At 39.8% G+C, this 21,184-nt stretch overlaps 1 protein-coding gene across 5 annotated transcripts in view; it reads left to right on the top strand.

The window, feature by feature from the left end:
* pard3aa (par-3 family cell polarity regulator alpha, a) overlaps nt 1-21,184 on the top strand; it is an 850,778-nt gene that overhangs the window by 489,270 nt on the left and 340,324 nt on the right. For all 5 annotated transcript variants that reach the window (XM_059971936.1, XM_059971937.1, XM_059971939.1 and 2 more), the window contains 2 exons: nt 10,598-10,723; nt 11,068-11,450. In XM_059971936.1, the coding sequence (XP_059827919.1) occupies nt 10,598-10,723; nt 11,068-11,450 (509 nt within the window). The remainder of the gene's footprint in view (nt 1-10,597; nt 10,724-11,067; nt 11,451-21,184) is intronic.

The following is a 21,184-nucleotide window of genomic DNA, read 5'->3' on the forward strand; positions in this document are numbered from 1 at the left end:
AGCAATCATGTTTCTACTGACGTGATGGTTATACACCCTTGCCTTGGGTTTGAAAATCATCCTGGATGAAGAAGGAACAAACACTGCAGCTTTAAATTTGATATCCTCATGAATTCATTAGTTTCTTTGTGCTTTATCTTCAGCTTTTAGGTCATGCATATTATTGCCATTCTAACTCCTCTGTGACAGACTGTCTGTGCCTGAACTGGCATGAGAACATAGACATAGCAAAATGTTTTTTTTCCACTCAACCCACATGATTCCCTTTAAACAGCAGTCTCTCTGAGCTTTGATCAGAAGAGAAGCATTCATTAAAGCAGGCTTGAGGCAGAAGCATACTCTTCGTAATATATGTCAAGTGTAAAAAAAGATAGAAATATTACCCAAAGAACTTCAGTGCGTGAGAATAATGTCAGAATTGATTGAATAATGCCGTGCTAAAATGGATGGATGGCATTGAAATCCACTAATAGAGCTTGTTATCCTTAGTGCTTTGCCCCTATGAGTTTTGATGTTAGGTCTTTCTCAGCTCATGAATATCAAACAAAGCTTTAAAATCAAAATTGCAGTCCAAGCAAACTACCCCCACCATGTAAAATTTTGCAAAGTGTACTGTAGCTAGGAATTCCATTTTCATAACAAGAATGTTTCCCCTAACTTCTGAAGGTGCTGTTCAATGGAGAAGCCTAATTTTGAAGTTATATTCTCAGAAAAAACTTTCATGTATTAAACTTTGCACTACTTTATTTAGACAGCAACTAAACCTCATCTGTTGTGCCATGTTGACTTAGATGAAGTGGTTTTGGTTGATGGGTTTTCCAATTTGTTGGAAATTGTCTCTATTTGTTTCTTTGTGTGACTGAGCAAAACTGTTTTAGTAAATGTACATTTTTAGTAGTATGAAAATATGTTATTTGCATTCTAATAATGGGGACAACTGCGAAAATAAATCTTTTCCGGTGATGCACAGAGCTTACCACAGCTTTGACACATGAAAGCCTCTGCAGTCCCTCAAAAGTCTGAGCCTAGTGTGATCTATGCACTGAATATTCAGGAAGTGGTTGCATCTTGTCATTGGTGTTGAACCTTGGAAAGGTCAGGAAAGTTATTCAGTGACAAATATATCAAGCATAATGCAAGGCAAGCAGACAGAAAGTTATCCTCAAAAAGCCTTTTGCCTGTGCATAATTGTTTTTCTCCATGAAATTAAATGATAAAAAGATACAGATTGGCCTTTCATGAGTTCTTTGAAAAATTTTAAGTACAATAAATTATTAGCTTCTCTTCTGAACTTCGCTTGCAATTAGTAGTTGCATGAAATTTTTCATAGGCTTCTCTGCTTTTTGTCTTTTTTTGGATCTAGTGTAATACAGTTTCCAGCATCTACAGCAACATTCACCTTTTAATGCATGTTTAAAACACAATGGTTTTTAAGGTTCTTTTTGAGGCACCAGGGAGATTGTGACAAATGAACAAAGAAGAAATTAATAGGGCTAAACAAACATATCAATGATGCGGTTTTCAGGGGCAATTTAAAAAAAAGATTGAACTCAAGTATTGAAGCCAAGGTTTTATGTGATGAGGGAATTTCGGTCATCACACAAAACTAGTCTAATTGGAGTTTTGGAATAGATATTGGGCAGAGCTTGGAAGTGTGAGGAAATAAATTTGGAGCATTGCAAGCAGATGAAGAACAAGATTTATGCAGCAGTATAATTATGGAGAAGGGTAGGACTGGACCCAGGGTTGAGATTTTTGATTGGAGAAAGGCTAACTTTGATGAGATGCGAAAAGATTTAGAAGGAGTGGATTGGGACAATTTGTTTTATGGGAAGGATGTAATAGAGAAATGGCGATCATTTAAAGGTGAAATTTTGAGGGTACAGAATCTTTATGTTGCTGTTAGGTTGAAAGGAAAGGTTAAAAGTTTTTGACAGAGCCATGGTTTTCAAGGGATATTGGAAACTTGGTTAGAAAAAAGAAAGAGATCTACAATAAATATAGGCAGCATGGAGTAAAGGAGGTGCTTGAGGAATATAAAGAATGTAAGAAGAATCTTAAGAAAGAAATTAGAAAAGCTAAAAGAAAATACGAGGTTGCTTTGGCAAGTAAGGTGAAAAAAATCCAAAGGGTTTCTACAGTTATATTAATAGCAAAGGAATAGTGAGGGATAAAATTGTTCCTTTAGAGAATCAGAGTGGAGAGCTATGTTGTGGAGCCGAAAGAGATGGGGGAGATTTTGAACAATTTCTTTTCTTCTGTATTCACTAAGGAGAAGGATATTGAATTGTGTAAGGTAAGGGAAATGAGTAGGGAAGTTATGGAAACTATGATGATTAAGGAGGAGGAAGTACTGGCATTTTTAAGGAATATAAAAGTGGATAAATCTCTGGGTCCTGAAAGGATATTCCCTAGGACCTTGAGGGACGTTAGTGTAGAAATAGCAGGGGCTATGTCAGAAATATTTCAAATGTCATTAGAAACTGGGATGGTACCAGAGGATTGGCATATTGCTCATGTTGTTCCATTGTTTAAAAAGGGTTCTAAGAGTAAACCTAGCAATTATAGGCCTGTCAGTTTGACGTCAGTGGTGGGTAAATTAATGGGAAGTATTCTATGAGATGGTATATATAATTATATGGATAGATAGGGTCTGATTAGGAACAGTCAACACGGATTTGTGCATGGAAGGTCATGTTTGACAAATCTTATTGAATTTTTTGAAGAAGTTACAAGGAAAGTTGACGAGGGTAAAGCAGTGGATGTTGTCTATATGGACTTCAGTAAGGCCTTTGACAAGGTTCCATTAGTTAGGAAGGTTCAATTGTTAGGTATAAATATTGAAGTAGTAAAATGGATTCAGCAGTGGCTGGATGGGAGATGCTAGAGAGTAGTGGTGGAAAACTGTTTGTCAGGTTAGAGGCCAGTGATTAGTGGTGTGCCTCAGGGATCTGTACTGGGTCTAATGATGTTTGTAATATACATTAATGATCTGGATGATGGGGTGGTAAATTGGATTAGTAAGTATGCAGATGATACTAAGATAGGTGGCGTTGTGGATAATGAAGTAGGTTTTTAAAGCTTGCAGAGAGATTTAGGCCAGTTAGAAGAGTGGGCTGAACGATGGCAGATAGAGTTTAATGCTGATAAGTGTGAGGTGCTACATTTTGGTAGGAATAATCCAAATAGGACATACATGGTAAATGGTAGGACATTGAAGATTGCAGTAGATCAGAGTGATCTAGGAATAATGGTGCATAGTTCCCTGAAGGTGGAATCTCATGTGGATAGGGTGGTGAAGAAAGCTTTTGGTATGTTGGCCTTTATAAATCAGAGCATTGAGTATAGGAGTTGGGATGCAATGTTAAAATTGTACAAGGCATTGGTAAGGCCGAATTTGGAGTATAGTGTACAGTTCTGGTCACCAAATTATAGGAAAGATGTCAACAAAATAGAGAGAGTACAGAGGAGATTTACTAGAATGTTACCTGGGTTTCAGCACCTAAGTTACAGGGAAAGGTTGAACAAGTTAGGTCTTTATTCTTTGGAGCATAGAAGGTTGAGGGGAGACTTGATAGAGGTATTTAAAATTATGAGGGGAATAGATAGAGTTGACGTGGATAGGCTTTTTCCATACAAGCACTCGGTTTCTACTATCTGTAAGTCAACATCTGCACAAGAAAGCGCAACAGCTGCATCATTGCATGTGTCACAACAGAATACAGTCCCGACATCAGGATTGCCTCATCCCGTCGCTGTCACCTCTCTCACTGATTGGTGAGTGAATCAATATACTTTTGTCCATTTGTCAATCTTATTGTGGTATAATAATATTACAACAATAATACTCATTACAGCTCCACTTCATACTTCAAATGCTACATAGCTTAATGAAAAAAAAACAAATAGATAAAAAATAGAGAACAGAAACAGTGGAACAGGCAGCACTACTTAAACTCTGTGTGGAAGAGATTTGGTGAAGACTACCATGTTTACAGTGTGTGTGTGTGTGCGTGCGCATGTATTTTAAGTCCCAGATGAGTTCTCAATGTGACAGTTGTGATAACTAGAGTCATAATTAAGTGGTTGGTTTTGGACTTAATTTGTTTCAAGAGTGTTTTTTTTCTTGAGTGAACCACAACACAGGCTTTGAAAATCCCAGGCCGAAATTATTACCACCACCACCACCACTGCCGCCAATAGCAGCAACAACAACACCTGCCCAGAAAACAACTTACTGGTGCAATGGAAAAAAACGCCCTGGACATTTTGGCCCTTGGCTTGGCATGCTTGACATAATTTGGCCCTTGTGGAGAACTAATTGGGGAATCCTGTTTTAGGGGTGTTACGTACCCCGTAGCTAGGTCACTTACCAGCAAAGATAGAGAGGTCCATTGAAGTCTGATGGTACTATTTTTAAAAGTCTTTATTTATAAAGGGGCACAAAAATAAGATTAATACAAACATTCAGATAATATACGTTGTCACTACTCAATCTAAAAGCACGGGTCTAATAGTAACCATCAATAAGAAACAGCTCGATTGTTTGTCCAGGGGATAATACATTGTCCGACGGAAATATAAAAGTCACTCAGTTCCTGCAGGCTTCAGCCTTTGGGGACCGCTGGGTTTTCACTTGTTGGAGAGAGAGAGATTTGTGAGAAAAGAAACTTGCCGGGGTCTTTTATGAAGCAAATCCGTTGAATTGGGAAAGTTGGTTCCCCGTTGTTAGTTCAAGAACATCAGTTCTGTGGTACCCGCCACTGGCTCCCAAGCAAAGGGGAACCGAATGCATGTGGCTTCCTTCAAATGGCTTCCCGCTACTACAGGATCATTAGCGTTTCTTCTGCTGCGTCTGAAGGGGTTGTTCCCCCAGACCCTCTTTTATACTTCCTCACGGGGTCTCAGATGTCAATCAAGTTGGGATGCTGCAATCTCTCTCTCAAGCAGCCCACTTTGCCCGAGGGCTTGCACGTAGCATAGTCCCCAATCCATAAACGTGGTCTCCAGGAGACAATGGTCAATGTCGCGTTATTTTGCATCACCGGGGAACGAGGCATCCGGCACGTCTCTCTCCCATTTCCTGGGTCTACTGACCCCCCCCACTAGTGCTTTTGCGATTCTCACAAAGGAGGGGGCTGTGGACATAACAGGGGAATCTTCTAACATGAAGGGTATTAACTATGTGGAATTAGTTGCCAGAGCAACTGGTTGAGGCAGGTGCAATGACAATTTCTAAAAAAGAACATTTGGACAGGTACACAGAATAAAAAGGTTCAGAAGCTTATCTGCCAGATGCTGGAAGATGAGATTGGCTTCGATGGGGTATCCCACTGAATACTTTGGTGGGTCTTTGACAAGATGATGCTGCAGTTATATGGTGACGTTTTGTGGGCAGCTCACAAAAATACTAACTATTTTACTAAATATGCCTCTTCTGGACCTTAAGCACTGCAATCTTCAGTCTGAAATCTCCTTTTGGGAGGCGTGCTTCAAACTGTCTGAACGATCTGATGTTTTTGTGGTCCTTTGATGGATTTGGTGAACTGGACTCTCAGGAATACAGGTGCAACCATCTCCACAGTGGCCGATGCTCGAGCAAATTTCAGGGCAAACGGAAGCGTCACGATCCAAGAGTGGATATTTAGCCAATTTCAGTATGGGCCAGATTAATAATATTAAGGCATCAAGGCCAAATGTGGATGACAAACTGGCGTTCAGCTCACTTCTCCATCTCTGGCAAAGTCTTCCTCCTGAGTCTGGTTTGACCCACCTCCCTCTCTTCTTGCTGCTACCATCGGACAGGCAGTGCAGGAGTCTTGGGTCCACACCACCAATTGTTGCTCTGCAGCTCCGGACCAGCTTCACTCACCTCAGTGCGGAGCAGACTGCATGGCTATGGCCTGCAGCCATCCTACTGCTGGACTGGCTTCACCTGCTTCTGCGCTGAACTGTGGACTCGCCTTGGGGTCCTGGCTGTTCATGTTCTGTGTATTATTTCTTAACTTTTTTATTGCTTGTATGATTTGTGTTTTTTTGCCTTTGTTGTGTGCGTTTTCATGGATTCCATTGTGTTTTTTTTTGTTCTGTGCCTGCCTGTAAGAAGATGAAGCTCAGGGTTTAATGTGGAATACATACTTTGATAATAGATTTACGTTAAGCTTGCTCTTGGCTCCAGACCCAAGAGCTAGCAACAAGCTGAGCTTTAACCGATATTAACGTTGGGCCAAATTGGGAATGGTTGGGTAGGGGGTGAATCAAAGTGGCTAATCGTGGGCCCAAGAGTGTATCAGCGCAGCAGGACCCAGTTCTGATATTGAGGAATGGCCTACTGTTTGGTCAGTTTAAGTGCCAGGCCAGATTCAAGAGGTCATGGTGTCAAGGCGAGAGGTGAGGGATGCTTGCTGTTCCACATTGTCTCTGTGCTGAACTGGGGCTGTGACCTGCAAGTAACGGGCTCCTGGATTGGCTGCCGTGATGGCCGACTTCATGGCTGTGGACTCACTTTTGTGAATTTCAATTCTGAATCTTCTTTGCTTGCGTTTATTGTTTGCAATATTTGTTTTTTTTAAAATTCCTGCACATTGGGTGTTTGATGGTCTTTTAAAAAATGGATTTCTTTGTTTTGTGGCTGCCTGTAAGGAGAGGAATCTTGAGGATGTGCATAGTATACATACTTTCATAAAAAATGTACCTTGAACTTTGATCCTGTTTGGCATGGACCAGTCTGGCAGAAGGGCCTGCTTTGATGAACACTATGAACTAGAGTAATGAACTCTTGATGCCAAGGGATATTAAAGATTTGATAAAGAAAACTAAAAGGAATTAAATGGCAGATACAGAGAACTGAAAATAGAAAGCTCTTTGGGGGATAGAAAATATAGGGGGTTAAATTAAGAGGGCAGTTGAAAAATTCATGGAGAAGATTGATTAAGTTTTGGAACATGATAAAACTAAAAACTGAGCTATTATGGGTTTTTGTGGGGACCAAGATCCCTGATAGTTTTATTTGAAAAGGACAGTAATGATAAGTTAATACTTACATGTGAGACAAATGCCAGTGGTAGGAAAGTTAATTGAAAATCTTCTTAAGTCTAGAGTTAATATACACTTGGAAAGACAGGGACTAACTAAAGGTAGGTACAAGATGCTTCAGATACTGGAATTTGGTACAAACAACACCCACTGGAGGAGCTCAGTGGGTGAGGCAGCACCTGCAGAGGCAGTTCAACGTGTTGAACTGAGACCCTGTATCTTCCTGATCTGGTATCGTTGGACTTGTATATCAGTACTCAAAGATCCACCATTCATCGCAGATCCTGCACGTATTAGACTGTCCAAAATGCATTACCTTGTCGGAATAAATTCTTTGTGCCCTAAGTCTCCACAGGACTAATTTTGATTGCTCATTGCTCTCTCATGATGTGTATTTACAAATTGTTGTGCCTTGTATAATATTTCTGTCTGTTATCTTGGCTTTTTTGTCAGAATAAATTTCCTCCCATGTGATATATTTACATGCACCCATTTTTATGAAGAATTTTGGTGACGCTTTCATTGAAGTCAGAAGAATAAGAATGAAGAATCTTTCTAGTGTGGGCATGTGATTTGGACAGAATGTTTTTGAGGGATATTTAGTTGCATTGAGGAAGAGGTTGTTACCAGGTTGTTACCATATCACCATCTTGAACATGAAATCCTCTCAGTTGAGATAACCTTTAGCCAACATTTATAATTAAATAGTATTCCATCGTTCATTTATTAATTCTATATTTTGACCATTTCGTACCATGGTACAACACAATAAATGAACTTAATTAATTTGTTAACAGTGGCATTGATGTAAATTGAAGTATATTTTTCAGATTATTCTTGTTTACTTTCACAAAGACATATTATGCACAAATTAAGTCTTTTATGTTTGTACAATATTAGTTTAATTTGAAGATTAATGAAGCCTCAAGCACATGTAGCAGGCAGGTGTCTGAATCAAGTGCTGAAAGACATTTGGGAACATCATGTGGGTGACTGCAGCTGGTTCACCTGCATTTCTCCAGAATCACCATTCTTTAAATTGCACTTGACAGCCTGAATTGATAGCCATAAGGTATTGAGGTGGATTAAACTGGTAGTGATGTGTACAAATGCTATGTAACATCCAACTGTGAGAAACATCCCAAGTATTGCTGCAATCCCAGCTTGCAATCATTCACTGTAGTGCTCCTATCACATATCGTACTATTTACCTCATGTCATCATTTATGAAGATGAACTGGAATCACTTTACTTTGGATAGGCAGTTAATTTATGTGACTCACTCTTTTTAAGGCTTGTAGTCTACCTCAGGCAATTCTAAGCCTTATTTAAAAAAAATGTTTCAATTTCCTGGCACTAACTGCTGTCAGCAGGAATAATTTGTGAGAATTGTTAAAAGTGACTTGATATAGTTTACACTAATTAAACTGTAACACTAGCTGCCTGCTGCACTAGTTTAAAGTAATTCAACAGGATAGCAAATACTAACTGAATTAAGAGTTCAGGACTTTGTATCTTCCATGTAAAGTGTTGAGCAAAATTTCAAAGTGCCAAATATTAAGATGTTAAAAATAAATTATTACAATAAATTTATAGCTCCTTCATTGTACTGGGCTTTACGTTGCCCCTCCAAATTTTCACAGAATCCCAGTGTGATTAAAATACAAACACGAGCCCGTTTGTCATTCATAGCAACACTGTGCAAGGGCAGTCCAGTTTGTTCCACTGCCCCATCCTTTACCCAAAAACACTGCAAATTCTTTCCTTTTAGGTATACACCCAGATCCCTTTGAATATTAATTTTCTTCCAGAACCAGCCTTAGTGCACTTTATACACTAACCAATCTCCATATAAACTGAAAAAATTCTCTTCGTAAATTTTGGTAATCACACTCATTCCTTTTCCCCAAATTTTTGTCAGCTTGCAGGTGGGTAGAGCTACCTATTCTATATATTTTGCATAGGTATCCATTAAGCATACTTGCGGGGTGGAGGTATGTTTCTACCGAAGGAGGTATAAAGTGCTCCTTTCCTCCGCTAACCTGCAGGTCACCTTTGGGCAAAATGTAGCACCTGCTTACACTGCCCAGTCCCCAGCCGGTCAGGGTTACCTGAAGCCATGAGAACAGGTGGTGGATGGTGTACGAGCAGCTGGTGCATATCACAAGTCCTGGTTTTGCAACCACTGACACCTGGCAGACAACCTCTGAGGAGTATTGACAATGGCTGGGGTCACCCGTTTTGTAAAGACACGGCCCAAAAGGTGGCAATGGCAAACTGCTTCGATAGAAAAATTTTTCAGGAGCAATCATAGTTGTGGAAAGACCATAATTGCTCATGTCATGTGACAAGGCACAAAATGAATAAATAGTCCATTACACATTTACTGCTTGCATTGAGAGTAATTAATTACTTTTAAGTGTAGAAAATAAATTGTCAAAGTTTAATATTTGAAGTACATTTATTATCAAAGTATGCATAGAGTATACAAACCTGAGGCTCATCTTCCCACATGCAGACACAAAACAAAGAAATTGTTACCACAGTGCAAAATACATTCAATAGAATACTCAATACATATATTCTGAGCAATTGCCTCAAACACTTTAAATAAGTGTTTGCTTTCCTCTTCAGATTTAAATTGGTGTGATCGAAAAGAAATTAGTATTTTTTGAATATGCAGAAGACTGATAGCTAAGTAATTAAAACAAAATAAAGTGGCAAAGAAACTCTTGGCTCAGATGCAATGTCTGTATCTTCAGGATGTCTCCCAAACCCCTGTGAAGCTATGAATTGCATAAATTAGAGTAAATAAAATACCAAATGGAATGTCTATCTTGTTGATCCATTTTGAGGGTGTTTCAAGAAAAAAAAATGTTATCTGAGCACCTGCAGAAGTCCTAATCTTTTAACAATGCTCTTCAATCTTTTATGCCCACCTGTACAAGCAGTTGTGATCTTGATTTAATTAAAAATCAACACCTCCAAAAACACAGATTGCTATTAAGATGTGCTGTGGGCTTAGAGTTTGACTTAATTGAATATTTCTTGTATTCCACAAGTTTAGTTGTTAATGAAGCCTTTCCTCACAAGAAGTGAACTGAATATTCTGCTGCTCTGTGTTTTTTGATTTTACGATATGAAGATCTGAAGAGTTTTTCACTAACTTGGTTTGAAATTCTAAGTTTAATTAAGCTGCAGAACAGCAATGATTATCAGTATTTTTTTAGAACAAACAGAATGAGGTTGTGTTTAGTTTATGTTTAATTTCAGACAGTGTTTTGGAATAAAATGGAAATTCTATCACTTTGGTGCGGCATTTAACATTTTAAAGGTAAACACAAAGTGCAGATTTTTTATAATTGATATTTCAATGTACTTGTCGTAGACTGACCTAAGCTTTGTGTCCACATTGGAATCGTTATTAATGAAACATGGTTTTCAATAGCCAAACTGAATGTTAATATAAATATATTGCTCTAGCAGGAGATAATTTTGCATAGTACTTTATGTGTTGTATAATTCAAGGGTTAAATGAAGATCTGTGATTATTTTCTTGTAGGACCCTAGGGTTACTCGTGAAACGTTTGGAGAAAGGTGGTAAAGCTGAGCGGGAAAAACTGTTCAATGAGAATGACTGCATCGTCAAAATAAATGGTGGTGATTTGCGGAATATACGGTTTGAACAGTATGTATTTTCATGGTGTATACTTAAATCTTATTCCTATGCTTTATTACAAGGTGGATACATAGTTTGTATCTAGTTTGGTTTAAGTAATGGCACCATCTTTTATCTTTGAATATAATTTCATTTTTAAAAATGTGCATGAACTGGTACCTTACTGCTAATCTCTCAGCGTACATAAATATTAAATGTCACATGTAAATAAAAGTTCAATCAATTTAATATTTAGTGAGTTGATGCATTTACATAAAAAGCCTTCAGTACTGTGTAATTAAAGATTATAATTATGTTAATAATCTCTATCAAGATTGATGGGTTTAATTTGTTAATTTCTTTCTTAATACCAGAGCGCAACATATGTTTCGCCAAGCCATGCGTTCACATGTTATTTGGTTCCACGTGGTCCCTGCAGCAAATAAAGAGCAGTATGAACAAGTTCCTTTGGGTGATAAAAATGTCAGCTATTCCAATCGAATCAATATGGATACTCAGGGCAATGATCGAAAGAGTGCTATTAACTCAAGTCTTGATGAAACACCCCAGAGATTGTCTCGAACAACAAATGAGGCAGATCAGACTGCTTCTTACTCTCACCTACCTCACAATCAGCATTCAGCATCAAAACCTCCGACAGGCCAGAACCTGACACCCCAAAGAATTAGTTCTACACCTACCACAAGCTTTAGCACCAAAAAAATTGGGAAGAAACTCAATATTCAGCTGAAGAAAGGTAAGAGAGTGATATGTGCCTTAAAGCTGTACCACTTAAAAACTTATTATTGAAGAGATATTGCTTCTGTTCAATAAATTGAAAGATACAGAGACATTTTGTGAATTGAACAGATAAACATTTTTAAGTTGGCAAGGGTTAATTCAAATGGCTGTATTAAGGATTCAGTAAATGAACAGCTTTTTCTCAAGCAGGTTAATGAGAGGTTGATATTATTGGCAATGATGGCACTTTTGACTCATTCCTCTTGGTTCCTGAATTCTGGTGACAATTAAGAGTTAACCATAATAGCTCATGTAATAGCCCAGATCAGCAGAGATGTAGATTTTGTTGCCTGAACATAACTAATTTGATACATTAACCTGAGACACATGATTTTCAATCTTGAGGACATCAAGATGTAATAGAGTTTTTGAATCTTACTTGTAATAACTGATGTCTGAAGCAAAAGGAGTGAGAAAAATACGTAGCTACCCCTCATTCTGTTCTCGTGTCCCAATGACTTCCACATTGTGTGATATATTTCTGCTAGCTTTGATACTAGCAGATGTTTGAAACCTTGGGATTGGAATTAGTTTAACGTCACAGTGCACGGTAGAGTGGAAAGCTTGATTTGTCTGTTGTTCATCTATATCAACTTATTGAACAGTGCATTGGGGTCATACAAGTTAAAAGTGTAACATCGACAGAGAAAATGCGGTGCAGGTAGACAAAAAGATGCAAGGTTGTAGCAAGTTAGAGTATGAGGTTAGGAGTCCATTTTCTCACACTAGGGGACCATTCTTATCACAGTGGGGTAGAAGCTTTTCTTGAGCCTTGTGTTCTGTGCTTTTCAGGTTTTATATCTTCTGCTCAATGGAAGAGGGGAGAATGGGGAATGTCTCATATCAGTGGGAGGCAGGTCTTTGATTATGGTGGCTGCTTTATTGTGAGTCAGTGAGAAGCATAGAAGTAAACCTGAAATATGAACAGAAAAATTTGGAATACTTAACAGTTCAGAGAGTAATGGGGTTGGTGATCTTTCATCAGGATTGGTGGAGAAATTATGAATGCAGCAAGTTTAAAGCTACAGAGTATGAAGGGCACAGGGACTGGGGAAAAAGCAAAGGGCTCACAGTGATGTGGAAGGATTGACCTCTTTAAATGATGGTGCTCTCACCTGAAGTACCATGGTAAATGTAAGATAGTGATGAAAAGTATATCTGAGAGCTATTTCAATATGATACGTGAAATCTGAAATAGCAGACAAGTAGAAAAGAACGCAAAATGCAAGAAATGTGTGATATAGGATTGGAATGGCTGGTAACCTAAAATAGTTGAATTCAGTCTTGAGTTTTGAAGTTTGACATGAATCCAGTCAGGGGAGGTGCAGTTCCTTAAATTTGATTTCAGTCTTTTTGGAACAGGGCAGGGGGTTAGAGTTGAGAGCGGGATGAGTAATCAAAGTGGTGGTAAAAAAAATTGATATTTTGGAGTTGTTTATGATAGATTAAAAAACCACATGCAAGGATATGACAGTAAACTGCCACTGGCTAACATTTAAAGAATTAGTACACAGTTTGCAAGTAACACTTTATCGTTTTAAGGCAAAACAGCCCAACAGGAAGAGTGGTCCAGCTGTGGATATCACAAGGGTTTAAACATGGAAGATGATCAAAGGAAAAAGCTTATAATGCTATAAAAGTGAGGATTGGGAAAAATGTTAAATTCAGCAAAGGAGGACAAAGGGAAGTGATAAGGAAGGGAAAAGCAGAATGTTAATATAGGCTGGTATGAATCAGCTAACTGATGGTAAGCACTTTTGTCCATATACAGTATGAGAAAAGAAGAGCACATTAATTATACTGGGGCAAATGATGAAGAAATTAAACAAACCATCTGTGCTTGCATTCTTAAAAGAAGGCAAAGAAAAATTGAGTAAAGTGGAGGGTGACAAATTTAGATTTAATCTGGAGTTCAGAGAAATTAACAACAATATAAAAATAGTAATGGAAGAATTGCCAGGACTGTAAAAGTGATAGACTGCCCAGAGCTTCAAAACCGGCATCTGTCCTATCCCACTTTCCCCTCTGTTACCACTTCCTCCTCACCTACTTCACCCCAGCACCCTGCTCCACATCATACTCCCCACCTCCTCCACCTCCTCCTCACTCATCCCACACTCTCCAGGGAAGGAGGAGGTGCTGTGGGTGAGTGATATGATAGAGGGGGAGTGTTAAGGCTCTGAGGGGCAAATGATATGGTGCAGGGGGCTGGGGAGAGGCAAGTGAGGAGGAGATGGGTGCAGAGGGGGGCTGTGGGAGAGGAGAGATGCCTATGATGAAGGTAATTAGATACTAGACTGAGTTATGCCAGGGAAGATGGGAGGATAAGTACAGCGCCCTGGTGGAGGACATTGTCAAATAGCGCAAGCTGAATCATCTGCAGCTCAACATCAGTAAGACAAAGGAGATGGATTTTAAGTCGGATTGCGATGCGGTCCACTATTTTAAGTGGTTGCCGTTGACACTGTGTTGAGTGTTGTAACTTTGTATTTGGCTTAAATTTTTCTTAGTAAGATTCAGCCTGACCCTTCCCCCCCCCCCCCCCCCCCCCCCCCCCGCTCCATTCTGGTCGGCTGGTGGCACAGTGAGATCAGTGCCAGACTGGAGAACGGAGGTTTCTGAGTTCGATCCAGTGACAGACTGCTCCCGTGTCAGCTTGATGTTGATCCAGTGACTCCCGTACCATCCGTGCCGGGTTGATGTCAAGCTCACAACTCGACCTTGTAAAAAAACACTGCCACCTCCAGTTTGAATGCCCACGCGGAATATTGTGGAGGATCAAGTACCCAAACCCAGCACAGCCCCCACTTGTCCCATTTAGCCTGTCTCAGTGCGGTGGTCCTTTGGACCCAGCTGACTTCGGGAGCCGGCGGAGCTCGGGACCCGCCGCCCGCAGTGTTTCTGTTCCATTGACGGGAAGCGATCACGCTTGAAAATAAAGTGGAAATAATAAAGCGTTTGGAAAGAGCTGAAACACCATCGGTCATTGGAAGAGTGTTAGGCTACAGTCAGTTAATGATCGGAAAAATTTTAAAGGATAAAGTTAGAATAATGGAGCATGTGAAAGGCCCTGCCCCGAAGAAAGCTACAGTTATTACTAAACAACGCAGTGGTTTAATTATTGGAATACATACATTTCTTAAGTGTTTTATACGCATAGAAAGGTAAAATATATACTATATACTAAGACAAGCGTTTGATTAACTGATGCTAAATAATATCGGATGTACTTGTTCCAACTTCCGTACAAATCCGACTTAAAGACGGACTCAGGAACAGAACTCATACGTAATCCGGGGACTGCCTGTAATGAGTCAAACTATAGCTGGGGAAGTGATGACCCCCTCCTGTTAGATTATTTGAGGCAACTTTTTTAAAATTCTTCCTTCTGTTCTAATATTTATATCTGCGCACTTGTAATGCTACTGTGACACTGTAATTTCTTTTAGGGATCAAAAGAGTATCTATCTAATCATGTCTGAAGAAAGCACAGCAGCATCTCTACTTTCTTAGAAGTTTGCAAAGATTTGACTTGTCATCTAAAACTTTGACAAATTCTACAGTATAGATATGTGGTGGAGAATATATTGATTGGTTGTATCATGGCCTGGTATGGAAACACCAGTGCCTTTGTATGGAAAAGTGTACAAAAAGTAGTTGATATGGCCCACTCCATCACGGGTAAAACTCTCCCCAATATTTAACAAGTGAATTTGAAGTGCGACTGCAGGAAAGCAGCATCCATTGTCAAGGACCCCCACCATCCAGGCCATGCTCTCTTCTCACTCCTGCCATCGGGAAGAAGGTCCAGGAGCTTCAGGACTCATACCACCTGATTCAGGAACAGTTACTAACTTTCAGCCATCAGCTTCTTGAACCAGAGGAGATAACTTCACATACCCTATTACTGAATTGTTCCTACAAACAATGGACTCAACTCCAAGGACTCTGCATCTCATGTTTTTGATATTTATTGATTAATTATTCATTGTCATTTTCATTATTTTTTTCTTCTCTTTCTTTTTGTATTTGCACAGTTTGGTTTCCTTTTGCTTGTTGGTTATTGTCTGTCCTGGTGGTTGCAGTCTTTCATTGATTTCATTGTGGTTCTTGTATCTACTATGATTGCCCACAAGAAAATTACTCTTAGGGTTGTATATGGTGACATAAATGTACTGCGACAATAAAGCTACTTTGAGTTGTGACCCTTTTTTACCTGTCCTGTTATCTCAGCTAAATGGCTGCTGAATTCTGTTTGTTATTCCAGCTTTGCAATGCTAGAACACTTCTCAGGTGGCGTGCGAATCCTTGACTTTGTTAGAGATACGAATCTTGTTATCTCGCTTGGCCCCTTTTCTCTGATCTTGCTTAACCATGACATTTGCCTTCTCTCAGGCCTCAAAATGACATCGCCCGCTGTGCGCGTGCGAGCATTCCTTTCTCTCAGTACTGGGATTCTTGTCACTATTTGAACTGCAGTCTGGTATTGGTGCTTAATTACTGCAAACTGGGCTGATGTTGTCCAAATTAATTTCATCCTAAAGCTTAGAAAGGCCAGATGGAAAAGGTACTTTTATCAACTGGCAATTGCATTGAAAACTAATGACATATTTAAAAATCAAAATAAATTTTAGTTGTAGCAGAATCTGCAGCTGACTGAAACAAATTCATCGTGAGTGACAGTAATCCTTGTTCAAATGTCTCCTAATATACCTCATATCAATTTTGAACATGCTTGATAAACAATAATAAGGACTTTGCTTTAGACTAAAACATCTCAAGCAATGTTTGTAATTGTTATAGATGCTCCATGTTTGAGTTTTTCCATTGGTATTTCATGCAGGCAATCATCTTGCCAGAAATTCATATATATTCATTCTAATTATTAAATAAGGTCACTGATCCATTTCAGTCAACATGAGATGTTTACCTGCCATGATGGAGGGTAATTGTCATTCATTTGTCTCATTGAAAGGTCAGATACTGAACTTTATATCTTGCAAATCTTTGAGCTGTGCAAAGGCATTTGCTGTTTTTGAATTTCTGCATCTAATATAAGTTACAGAACCTTTTCAAAAACTAAACAAAATATTGAAGCACTTCTTCTGCCTCTTCATTTTCTCCTATTCATTCCCTGTCCAATTGTTAAGATCAATAAGTTGCATTTAAATTTTCCTTCAAACTTTTCCTTATTTCCCAAATGTAACAACATGGGTAATTCATTATTTCTGCAGTCACAAAAGATTTACAAAGAAAAAGATTAGTTTTATTTGTACCAATCATATCAAAACATACAGTGATACAAACATCATCTATGCGAATCCCTGCAGCATCCGGTGATGCTGTGATCTCTGTCTCAGAAGCCAATGTCAGAACGTTGTTCAAGAGAGTGAACCCTTAAGAGGCATCATCCACTGATGGTGTACCTGGTAGGGCTCTGAAAACCTGTGCAAACTAACTGGAGTGTTTAAGGATGTCTTCGATCTCTCACTGCTACAGTCGAAAGGACAACCATCATATCAGTGCCAGGGAAGAACAGCAGATGCAATCTCGCTGGCACTCCACTCAGCTTTGGATTACCTGGACAGTAGCAATACTTATGTCACGTAGCTGTTTATTGACTCCAGCTCAACTTCCAATACAATCAAACCCTCCATTCTGATCAAAAAGTTCCAAATCCTGGGCCTCAGTATCTCCCTCTGCATCTGGGTATTTGATGTCCTCACAAGGAGATTACAGTCTGTGTGGTCAGAAATAGCAACTCTTCGCTGACAATCAATATAGGCGCACCTCAAAGATGTATACACCCATTACTGTGTGGCTAGGCAAAGCTCAAATCCGCTCTCTAAATTTGTTAATGATACAACTATTGTTGGCAGAACACAAACAAGAGAAAGACTGAAGATGCTGGCAATCCAAGCAACACACACAAAATGCTGGAGGAACTCAGAAGGCCAAACAGCATCTATGGAAAAAAGTACAGTCAACATTTTTGGCTGAAACCCTTTGGAGGCCTGAAACGTAGATTGTACTTTTTTCCATAGATGCTGCCTGGCCTACTGAGTTCATCCAGAATTCTGTGATTGTTAGTAGAATTTCAGATGGTGATAAGGAGGCGGACAGGAATGCGATAGATCAGCTGGTTGAGTGGTGTTGTAGCTACAGCCTTGCACTTACTGCCTGTAAGACCAAGGAGTTGATTGTGGACTAAAGGAAAGATTAGTCAAAGGAGCACACAACAGTCTTCATCAAGGGATCAGAGGTGGAACGGATAAGCAGTTTCAAGTTCCTGGATGTCAACATTTCTGAGGATCTATCTGGGCCCAACATGAAGGGGTGCAGTTACTCAGAAGGCTTGGCTGTGGCTATAGTGGCATGCAAAAGTTTGGGCACCCCAAGAGATTTGAACTCTCAGATAACTTTTACCAAAGTCCCAGACCTTAATTAGCTTGTAAGCGCTATGGCTTGTTCACAATCATTGTTAGGAAAGGTCAGGTGATGCAAATTTCAAAGCTTTATAAATACCCTGACTCCTCAAACCTTGTCCCAACAGTCAGCAGCCACGAGGTCCTCTAAGCAGCTGCCTAGCACTCTAAAAATTAAAATAAATGATGCCCACAAAGCAGGAGAAGGCTATAAGAAGATAGCAAAGCGCTTTCAGGTAGCTGTTTCATCATTTCATAATGTAATTAAGAAATGGTAGTTAACAGGAACAGTGGAGGTCAAGTTGAGGTCTGGAAGACCAAGAAAACTTTCTGAGAGAACTGCTCGTAGGATTGCTATCAAGGCAAATCAAAACCCCAGTTTGACTGCAAAAGACCTTCAGGAAGATTTAGCAGACTCTGGAGTGGTGGTGCACTGTTCTGCTGTGCGGCGACACCTGCACAAATATGACCTTCATGGAAGAGTCATCAGAAGAAAACCTTTCCTGTGTCCTCACCACAAAATTCAAGGTCAGAAATTTGTATAGGAACATCTAAACAAGCATGATGCATTTTGGAAACAAGTCCTGTGGACTGATGAAGTTAAAATAGAAGTTCTTGGCTGCAGTGAGCAAAGGTATGTTTGGAGAAAAAAGGGTGCAGAATTTCATGAAAAGAACACCTCTCCAACTGTTAAGCACAGGTGTGGATCGATCATGCTTTGGACTTCTATTGCAGCCAGTGGCACGGGGAACATTTCACTGGTAGAGGGAAGAATTAATCCAATTAAATACCAGCAAATTCTGGAAGCAAACATCACACCATCTGGAAAAAAAAAGCTGAAGATGAAAAGAGGATGGCTTCTACAACAGGATAATGATCCTAAACCCACCTCAAAATCCACAATGGACTACCTCAAGAGGTGCAAGCTGAAGGTTTTGCCATGGCCTTCACAGTCCCCCGACCTAAACATCATCGAAAATCTGTGGACAGACCTCAAAAGAGCAGTGCTTGCAAGACGGCCCAAGAATCTCACAAAACTAGAAGCCTTTTGCAAGGAAGAATGGGCAAAAATCCCCCAAACAAGAATTGAAAGACTCTAAGTGTTTATAAGCTGTGATACTTGCCTAAGGCAAGTGATACTTAGGGGTGTTACTAAGTACTGACCATGCAGGGTGCCCAAACTTTTGCTTCAGACCCTTTTTTTTGTTATTTTGAAACTGTAAAAAATGGAAATAAAAAAGTAATCTTGCTTAAAATATTAAATAAATGTGTCATCTTTAACTTTATGCCTTTTGGAATTCAGGTCATCTTTTACTCATTTAGCTGATCACACTAACAGAAGTTTTGACTAGCGGTGCCTCAACTTTTGCATGCCACTGTACATCCCATTATGAATTTGAAGAGAATTGGTATGTCACCAAAGACACTTACAAATTTCTACAGATGTACTGTGGATAGCAATCTTAACTGGTTGCATCACTGTCTGGTATGGAGAGGCCAGTGCTCAGGATCAGAACAAGCTGCAGAAAGTTGCAAACTGAGCCAGCTCCATCATGGGCAGTAGCCTCCCCAGCAACCAGCTTCAAAAAGACGATGTGTGTCATTTAGGACCCCATCACCCAGGACATGCCTTCTTCTCATGTACCATCAAAGAGAAAGCACAGGAGCCAGAAGGCACGTGCATCATTTCAGGAACAACATTTTTCCCTCTGCCATCATATTTCTGAGTGGTCAGTGAACCCATGAATACTTTGACAGCACATTTCCCCTCTCTTTTGCACTACTTATTTATTTTATCTTTATATACATACATACTTACTGTAATTTATAGTTTTATTACTATGTAGTGCTATATATTGATGCCACAAAGCAACAAATTTCATGACATATGCCAGTGATATGTTACTTGATTCTGAAATGCGTTGCGTCAATGACTAGTGCATACTGAGATATGCAGGGGGCAGCCCACAAGCTTTAGCATGTTTCTGGTGCCAACATTTACGAAGCCAAACTTGTATTTTTGGAATATACAAGAATGGGGGAGAAAACTGGAGCACCTGGAGGAAACTCACGGTCACAGGGACAACATACAATCTCTTTATAGATAGCTGCAGGGATTGAAGTCCGACCTCACAGCTGGCGCTGTAAAATGTTACGCTAACCATGACGCTGCTGTGTTACCCGTCTTTTTCTAGCACGTTTGTTACTTAATCACTAACTCACCTTTTATAGATCTTGTAACCTTATTGGGCCTCACCAATCAAAGTTCAAAGTGAATTTATTATCAAGTACATAAATGTCACCACATACTATCCTGAGTTTCATTTTCCTGTGGGCATTCACATTAAGTACAAAGAAACCCAATAGAATCAATGAAAAGCTGGACTCAATAAACATAGAAAAGCAACCAATATACAAAAGACAACAAACTGCGCAAATGCACAAAGAAAATAATAATACTAATAAATGAATATTGAGAACATGAGATGTAGAGTCCTTAATCTGTTCACTTTGGGGTAAGTGAAGTTATCCACTCTGGTTCAGGAACCTGATGGTCGAGGGCTAATAACTGTTCCTGAATCTGGTGGTGTGAGACTTGAGGCTCCTGAGCTTCCTTCCTGATGGCAGCAGCGAGATGAGAGCATGGTGGTGGTCCTTGATGATGGATGCTACTTTCCTGCAACTGTGCTCCTTGTAAATGTGCTCAATGGTGGGGAGGGGTTTACCCGTGATGGACTGGGCTGCATCCAATTACTTCTTTGTAATTGAGATACTGCACAAAGTAGGCCCTTCCAACCCTTCAAACCACACCGCCCAGCAATCCTTAAATTCCAGCCTAATCACAATGACCAATTAATCTACCAACTAGTATGTCTTTGGACTGTGGGAGGAAAGGGAAGCAGCCAGAGGAAACCCATGCGGTTACGGGGAGCACATACAGAATCATTACAAGCAGCGCTGGGGATTGAACCTGGATTCCTCTACTCACCTCTGTTGCAATGCTGCCCATTGTAGCATCTGTCAACCAGACTTTCAGATCTTCCCTCCTATATGCTGACATGTCACCACTTCTGATTTGGCCAACAACCGTGGTGTTGTCAGCAAACTTCAGTACGGCATTGGAACTGTCCCCATCCACACAGTCAGGATTATAAAATGAGTAACATAGCGGCTTAAGCACACAGCCTTGCAGTGTACCTGTGCTGATGGTGATTGTGCAGGCGATTATGGACAGCAATGTCCAAGGCTCTTGTGTATAGTTTCC

This window comes from Hypanus sabinus, chromosome 6, assembly GCF_030144855.1.
Source record: "Hypanus sabinus isolate sHypSab1 chromosome 6, sHypSab1.hap1, whole genome shotgun sequence".
In the NCBI taxonomy this organism is placed as follows: domain Eukaryota; kingdom Metazoa; phylum Chordata; class Chondrichthyes; order Myliobatiformes; family Dasyatidae; genus Hypanus; species Hypanus sabinus.